At 36.3% G+C, this 8,654-nt stretch overlaps 3 protein-coding genes across 3 annotated transcripts; 1 reads left to right on the top strand and 2 right to left on the bottom strand.

Moving 5' to 3' along the window:
• Positions 1-4,894: 4,894 nt before the first annotated feature.
• On the bottom strand, positions 4,895-5,192 carry LOC106099951 (bombyxin A-1 homolog). The gene has a single exon (XM_013278644.1). The coding sequence runs from the start codon at positions 5,190-5,192 to the stop codon at positions 4,920-4,922; it is 273 nt and encodes a 90-aa protein (XP_013134098.1). The 3' UTR covers positions 4,895-4,919.
• Positions 5,193-5,770: 578 nt separating this feature from the next.
• On the top strand, positions 5,771-6,073 carry LOC106099950 (bombyxin A-2 homolog). Its single transcript, XM_013278643.1, has one exon. It carries the CDS (start codon positions 5,771-5,773, stop codon positions 6,071-6,073), a length of 303 nt encoding a protein of 100 aa, XP_013134097.1.
• Positions 6,074-7,550: 1,477 nt separating this feature from the next.
• Positions 7,551-8,654, bottom strand: LOC106099949 (bombyxin A-3 homolog). Its single transcript, XM_013278641.1, has 2 exons — positions 8,623-8,654; positions 7,551-7,797 (listed from the first exon to the last, which is right to left on the bottom strand). Exons 1-2 carry the CDS (start codon positions 8,652-8,654, stop codon positions 7,551-7,553), a joined length of 279 nt encoding a protein of 92 aa, XP_013134095.1.

Genomic DNA, 8,654 nt, shown 5'->3' with positions numbered 1-8,654 from the left:
TTTTTCCAAAGTATCCTCTACGTTTATGTCAAATTTCATTGAGATCCGATCAGCAGTTTAGGCTACAAACTCTAACAAACATCAATCAAAACTTTCAAATTTATATTAGTAAGATTTGTATTTTAGATCTTAGAGTATGTAGGCTTAAACGTGTATTTTTTTTAATCCAAGCTAAAGTACGTGTAAAGTGTTAATATAGAAATAAATAAAAGATACATGGGCCATTTGTTGGAATTATTCATAAGCTTGTTGACATAATCTGTACGGCGCGTAACTCCGTTCCACTCGGCGGATAAATTTATCTAATGATTGATATCTTGCGCACTGGATGTGTAAATTGTACCAATAAGTACACTTCATTTCAAATACCATGTCATATTTGTATGTTAGGACATTCAAAGCGTATAATTACAGAAATAAATTATAGGTTTATATGAGTTACGTCGAACTTTTTATCAATTATATTGCGAAAGGGAATGACAAAGAATATTTGGGCATAAGACCTCGGAATAAATAAAAACATATCAATAACACTGGATCACTTCAGCAATTTGTTGTTATGGTTTTTCTCCGGTTCCAACAAATTCTTTGCATATAAAATTCAAACAAGAAGATATTTAAATCTACAATTTCATTAAACATATAAAAACAGTGGAATGTCCGGGCAATTGCGGACGCATGGCGACCGAAACAGCCACATAATTAAGCCATAAAAAGCAGTAGTCGACGCCATCTCAATCCCAAGCGAGCGTTTAACATTTTCCAACGCGCTGACTAGTTTTTGCGACGTGCGTCCGTCTGTCCACAACTATAACTGTCAGTTATCCCACACGTATAATTTGCGAAACCTGTTGCAGTTACAACTCGATTTGGTGGCTATTTAAACGTTTTATGGGGTAATGTAGATATTGACGCCTGTGCTAAGTGGTTACTTCACACATCTTATTTTTAATGTTGATATTTAAATTGTCATTCTCATAAATGGGAAACTATAACTATAACTATGTATCTTGTAATATTTAAAAGTAAATAAATCATCAACTTCCTCCTTATCCTACTCCCGTAGTGGCCTCACAAGTTTTTATCCTCCACATAACTCTGTACGTCATCTCAGTCATCACTCCCTATTTGATCATGTCACCTTTAACGCAATCCATCCATCTCTTTCTAGGTCTACCTCTACCGGTGTACCCTTCCATACCCATAACTAACGTTCTCCTTGTAACATGCGATTCATCACTAAACCCATGCGATTTTAAAAGGAAATAAATATTGGACACTAAATTCCTAAACTCCATTTTATAATACGGGAATTATCCTGAACGATAAGAAATATAAAATACCGACTTGAGTGAACAATTCTAGCTTGAATTTGTAGATAGTCCGTTTATATTCATATACTGCATTGGTAAATAGGTACTTGCAATAATGAACTTTAATTACCTAACTGTATAGTCTGATTTAATATAGGCCAATGTGTAGACTACCCACACGTGACTTGCTGGATATTAGGGTATTGTGCTCTAATTCCGAGGCCAGTAATTAATGAGCGGCCAGTTCAGCCATCTTGTCGTCATTAGTCTTATTCAGCTGAAATTAATGATAACTATAAAACCATAAGCAAATAAGGCATTGAGTTACAAATGGAACACTTTTTGTAATTTTCGCTACTAGTATACAGCTTTTTTTACAAGGTAAATAACAATTTACATTGTCGTTCATTAAAATGTATATCTTATTTTTACACATAACAGTATTTTTTTTTAATAAATATTAACATATTGTTTTAAACATTAAGTCAATATGTTGTTCAGTAAATTGTGTTGTATTTTTCGTGTTTTCATAAATTTTTATTCCATGACCGCGTAAGAACGGCATGTATTGCGCAATGGGCCTAGTTAATGTTTTAGTAATTTCCTTAAGGGCCACGGATCACGCGAATTCAAGGTCCAGAGCCCTTTGTGTGGCGACACGAATGACCGCAGAACGTTTGCGAACATTAACTATAACTTTTATGTTCAGAATTTAATGAATTACTGACCCTTATGAAATATGCGGAAATAGAAATAAATTAAAAAATTTCTATAAAGTTGAAAATTAGACTATTGCACGACAGTTTAGTCTTGCTTTGATTTCTATGAGCTTGTATGCGATTTTTAGTTGTGCAACTAAACAGTTGAATTGGCTGCGAAACAATCGATGATCGCACAGCAGTCGTGCTATAGTTTAGTCTCAGGTCTGCTCTCGTTCTCTCGCTCTTAGTGCTATTATTCGACCATACTCATCCCTGTTCGATGGTCATAAATAAGTCTTTCTTGTCGTAGAGGACGTTAGAGTTGGTTAAACAATGTGACATGTTACGTCACTGTTAGCGAATACATTAACTTGGTCACCTTTCCCCGTAGCATCTTCCTACGTATAACCACAACATTCACCTTTGATTAGTTCACATGAGTGCGCTATGAATGATTTATGAATATCGAATACCTTATAAGAACTATAAAACGGGACTCCCTTATCATAATCAGCACATTTCTCAACTGTATCTCATACTAGTTACATCTAACTCAGACATAATGAAAAGTGTACTACTGTTGGTGGTTTTGTCTGTCTTATGCACGGTTTATGTTGTCCGGAGTCAAGACGACTTCGGCCAGATGTACTGCGGGCGCCGGCTGGCGTCGGCACTGGCGTTGCTATGCGAGGGGATGCCGCAGACGGTGCTGGTGAAGAGAACGGGGGCGGAGTTCTCGCAGCAGGAGACGTGGCCGTGGCCGTGGCTGTCAGCGCAACGCGCGCGCTCCCTGCAAAGGAACAAGCGGCAGACGGTGGTCGCCGAGTGCTGCGATAAGCCGTGCACCATCGACGAACTAACCAACTACTGCTGATAAATAATTAAAGAAAATGCTCTAAGAAAATAATAATAAATAAAATAGAACATCTCAAATAAGACGTATGCAAATGTTTAAAACAAGAGAGTTTAATGTCTGATTTAATTTAAAAAATGTAAATAAAAAGTATTGTAAAGAATAAATATATTGAACATAAATAAGCTATATGTATTATTCGTAACCGTTACTATAGTCAAATATGTTATTACTCGCTTTCGCCCGCAACTTCGTCTGTGTGGAATTGAAAAAACAAAAGTGAATATGTGAATAAGCCTATGTCTTCTCCAGACTATCCTCTACATCTATGCCAAATTTCATCGAAATCCATTCAGCTGTTTAGGCTACAAACTCTAACAAACATCCATTCATCCATCCCTCATGGATCCCTTGGTATGATTACATAGAAATTGCTATCAGGTTCTCTCAGCGTGTCGTGTAGAGAATTGCAGCATATAGCATTAGCCAATTATCTTGACGGCGAATTTAAAACGACTGGGTACTCTTACTAGAAGAATAACTAACTAGCCAGAGAATAGGAGAACCTTACAAAACGGCATGCAAAGCTAAAGTATATATTTCTCTATTAAACCATGTACTTTCATACGGCTAAATTCTGATCGTAGAGGTATAAAATGAGGACGTCACATAACATCTGTCGGGCTTTCGAGGTTTAGATGTGTTTTTGTTTAATAAATCCAAAGTAACAATGAAACAAAAGCCGGTGTTTGAGCAGAATTTCGCTAACGGCGGATCGTTACACGAAGCAATGTTTGTCTGGCCTTCTGAATATTTAAGCTCCGGCCCGGGGGGAGGGAGAGGTTGCGGGGGGCAGCTTTTGTGTACCACTGAAGGTGTGTTTTGAGCCCGTTGATAAAGCTCGTTTGAATGTACCTTTAGTTTACTTGTCAAAGGATTTGTAGTTGTAAGAAGTTACGGCAACGAATGCAGTTCCTCTGGTATTGCGATTACCTTGGTGTACCGGCTGCTTTATTTGAGGACATAAATACGGTTTTTTTTAATAAAAATAATAAACAATGTAATTTTTTTCTTTGTTATTAGAATTGGATGAAAAAAAATTTTATATTAATTCTTACTTGCGACTTTGTCCACATGAAATTAAAAAAAAAAACGTAGCTTATGTATGGTAACGGCTCTTGGTGTAAGAATATTTGAAATTGGCCCAGTAATTTTTGATTCCCTTCAATACATACAAAAATACATTTTTTCCTTATATTATTAGTATAGATTATACCCTGAAGCACATATACTTCGAAAATTGCTGAAATATAATCCTGAATTTCCGTTTGCATTGAAAACTAAAATGAAAGTCAGTGTGCGAGGCACTAAGTGAATTCATAAACGACTATTTCGACGGATCTGTCGACGTTATTGGCAAAGCTGTCAGTTGGCTACGCCGGAAGCATGTTTCACTTTCCAACCTAACAGTTCGGAATTTACACGTTAATTCTCGTACGATTTATTATCTTATTTACTAAAAAAATATTAACGTAATTATTAGGAATAATTTATTTAACGTTTGTGTTTATGAATGGGGTTCAATTGATGGTTGAAGGAGATGACCATCGACCTTTATATAATATGATTTGTCAGAGATTTTAGAGAATTTATCAGCCTCGACATTCTATAATATTTCGATATCATCATTGTCAGTTGTGAATTAATGCTTAGCCCTTAATTCGGTGGAGTTTTTTGTTGGAGAAAAATATTATATGTTACCAACACTCTAAAATTAAAATCTTACGTATTTTTCTTTAAACTATAATAGTTCAGTAGTTTTTTTTAAATTATTTGTTCGGACACTATCGAATTCAAGGTCAAAGGTACATTTCTTTTTGTTGTGACATTCTGTATGAAATATTTTAAAATATCCAGTTTGATATTTGGTAAATGACCAGACAATACATAAAGAAATTCAAATATTCTAGAATTCATTTTATTTTATAACTAATCAAATCAAATAGTTTTAAAATACACACATAACACTCTAATTACATTTAACCGGAGACATTAACAATACGACATCAGTTCATCAATCGCACAAGGTTTATCGCAGCATTCAGCTACCACTTGCCGCTTCCTCCTGCCAAGACTGTTGGACCATTGTGACGTCACGATCGGCCAATTAAAGGCTTCCTTGTAGTGCCTCTTGACTGGACTCTCATCGCAAAGGTAGGCCAGGGTCGTTGCCAGTCTTCTACCGCAGTATACTTGCTCTTGTCCCCACTGGCAATATACTGTTGCCAAGATTGTGAAAATCAAGAAGAAGATTGAGTGAGACATGATTGGATGAAGCTTATTGTTGGAATGTGTTGAATGTAGTGTTACTCCAGTTTTTATACCGATGTGTTGGTTGTTCTTTGTGACATTTGTTTGTTTAGTGATGTGTATAATCCGCATAGGTGTAACTATTTGGTCCAGCGTAGGTTGTGTGACGTAAAATTAACTACCTCGCCTTTAAAATTTGAGGAGATTCTTTTTGAGAGCAAACTCTTCTACTCGTACTACGGCCGTGCTATCTCCTTCACAGTATCCTGCCTTCAATTTTGTGTATTGCATGTAACGATTTACAAGTGCCTTTTGTGAATTCCACAAACGTATTTAAATATACAAGTAATAACAATCATTCATATCGTAGGAAGATCGAGTCACCTGTACGATGTTCAGTTGACAGCAGCTCCTACGCTTCATCACAAAATTCAAATTACATTATTTCCGGATAAGGAATTAGATACATGTGTGGGATTATTTGCGTCTTAAACTACGTTGGTATAAAAACTGGACTCATTTTCGTTATTATCACACTTGATCTTTGTCTTTCCTTTAAAACACATTATTTTATCCAGAACTCCAATCAAACCATGAGGGGTCTAGTGTTGTTTGCTGCTTTGTCTACCTTTGGTGTACTGTACCTGGCTTCGTGTCAAGATAACTTTGGCCAGATATACTGCGGGCGGCGGCTAGCATCAGCTCTGGCGCTGGTATGCGAGGAGGCGCCGCAGACAGTGCTAGTAAAGAGGGCAAGGACGGGACCCATGCTGCCGGCGTCGTGGCCCTGGTTGCCAGCGCAACGCGCGCGCTCTCTCCGCAGGAACAAGCGACAGGTGGTTGCTGAGTGCTGCGACAAGCCGTGCACTTTGGATGAACTAATGTCCTACTGCTGAACTTCATCATTGTTATTAAGATTCTATGACTGATTAGGCTTAAATCGATTTGTGAAATGTGATAATTGAAAATAAATATATTATTACAATTTAATTTTTGTATTTCTTCACTTTACATACATGACATTAATTAAAAAGGAAGCATGACAAAAATAATTAAGTCACTTGAAGATGTATTGATATAAATGTACTTGAAACCACCTTGTTCACAACAAGCACTCATCATCATCATAAACGAGGTAAAAAAAAACTTAAGGTTCAAATGCAAGTCTGGGTTAAGATGGCACACGATCGCGAAAGTTGAGCAACATAATACTAGTAATATCAATCAAAGATCATGATTGGATGAAATCTGATGATATCTGGCGAAGAGAAATTTGATTTAGAAGCTAGTAAGAAATGTAATAGACAGTCCAAGTTCAATCGACATTAGACGACCCTTTATGTGTAAAAGCAGGAAGTCAAAGTCAAGAAAGTGTAGAGCTACTTATTAAAACGAGTCTTCTATATGAAGTAACTAAATGTAAACATTAGAGTTAGATATTTTAAAACAACAACATAGGGGTAGGTAAAGACTACGGACCTCCATTTAGCGCTGTCATGACAACTCTCTCGCTAGTACATATATTCACACATACGCATGCAGATCGGTTTAGGGTGTTCTTAATACCGTCCTTATACAAGGAACTTGGAAGATATAAGATATCTTGACATGTGGTAATTCTTTGAAAGAATAAGGAATATAAAATGCAATTTAGACTTAGATAATGCAATGATATTGTCTTGGCCTAACGTAATCTTAGAACCTTAATAGGAATTGTAAACTTGGGAGTTTAAAACATAATAAAAACTAATAAAAAGCCATTAAAATAAAGTGTCGAAGTCTGTTTATAGTCATCCAAATGCTTCTTGGCAAATCAACGCATTGGCATTAAGTGGCCCAATTATTGAATTGTGGATACTTTTTCTCTTATAATTATTTTTAGAAATCCAAAAATTTTGTAAATTTTGTTTATTAATTTTGAATATCAAGTAATATGATTTAAGAATGATTGTGTCATTTATTAAAATGCCTATTGCATTTTTGTTTTTAAATAATCTGTCTATTTATTGCTTAAAATAAATGCTAAGTGCTTTACTCAGTATTGTTGTGGGTGTTATTAAGCAGAGGCAGTAGAGGCATTGTTAACATTTGACAAAAATATTTCTAAAAGGTTACAATGACATAAACTTTTATGATACTCTAAAGCTGTTCTATGTTTACTTAGAACGTAATTCCATAAATGAATTATGTCTAACTACGGTGTAGCTTCATAATTCTGTACATGTACATTTGTATCAGTATTAAAAACAAATTTTATTTTAAGTAAACATTTTTATTAATTTTAATCAGTCATTGCTCTTGGACGAAGTAGCGCACTTAGATAGGGACATCGATGTGGTTGTAGCAGTATATTTATCTATTTTCTTTATTATATCAGCAGTAGTTGGTTAGTTCGTCGATGGTGCACGGCTTGTCGCAGCACTCGGCGACCACCGTCTGCCGCTTGTTCCTGTGGAGAGAGCGCGCGCGTTGCGCCGACAGCCACGGCCAAGGCCACGTCCCCTGCTGCGAGAATTCCCCCGATCTCTTCACCAGCATCGTCTGCGGCACCCCCTCGCATAGCAACGCCAGTGCCGATGCCAGCCGCCGTCCGCAGTACATCTGACCGAAGTCGTCTTGACTACGCACAACATACACCGTGCATAAGACAGACAAAACAACCAACAGTAGTGCACTCTTCATTATGTTTGAGTTGGGTAGATGTGTACGGTGTTAGATGCCGCTGGGAAATGTGCTGATTATGACAAAGAGTCCCGTTTTATAGGTATTTTGTACATTACGTATTCACATTTCATATTCAGTTCATTCATACGAACCTAATGACAGGTGACTTTTATGATAGAGCGTAGGAAGAGAGTTTTATGTGTGACCTAAAAATACGTTAAATTAAAGGAAAATAGAACAGATTTCATTCTTTCCATTTCCCATATCACATGATTGATTTTTTTTTTTTCAACAAAACAAGCATTCATATTTGCAGACAAATTTTAAATATGGACTGAACTTGTAGGGAATTCACAACAAATGGTTCAGTTATTACATAGAGTTACGTAGGTAAACTACCAATGTTGAAATGGAAGTGAAGAACTTATGATGAAAAATCATGTATCTTTTAAATCGGAATAGATCCCAAGACAAGAACGGATACTTTAACCTCTGAGCATAATGTTTTCATTGTCCCAATATGTAGAGTATCTTCCTACGCAGAATTATCAAAATCAGATTCAATTAGTTCACACAACACTGGCTACGAATACTAATTATTATGAACGTATATAAAAGGGGGACATTTTCCATTTTTATCACATTCCACTATCACACCTATCTACAACAATATCTAATCCTCACCAGTATGAAGGTTCAAGTTATGATGATCGTTATATCTTTATTCGGATTATTAAGCGTTTTGGGGTACTCCCAAGAAATTATCGGCCGAGAAAGGTACTGCGGTAGACGACTTGCATCAACACTGGCCAT

This window comes from Papilio polytes, unplaced genomic scaffold (assembly GCF_000836215.1).
Source record: "Papilio polytes unplaced genomic scaffold, Ppol_1.0 DF824091.1, whole genome shotgun sequence".
Classification (NCBI taxonomy): domain Eukaryota; kingdom Metazoa; phylum Arthropoda; class Insecta; order Lepidoptera; family Papilionidae; genus Papilio; species Papilio polytes.
Note: the sequence above shows the minus strand (reverse complement) of the source record. Positions and strands in the feature narration are given on the sequence as shown.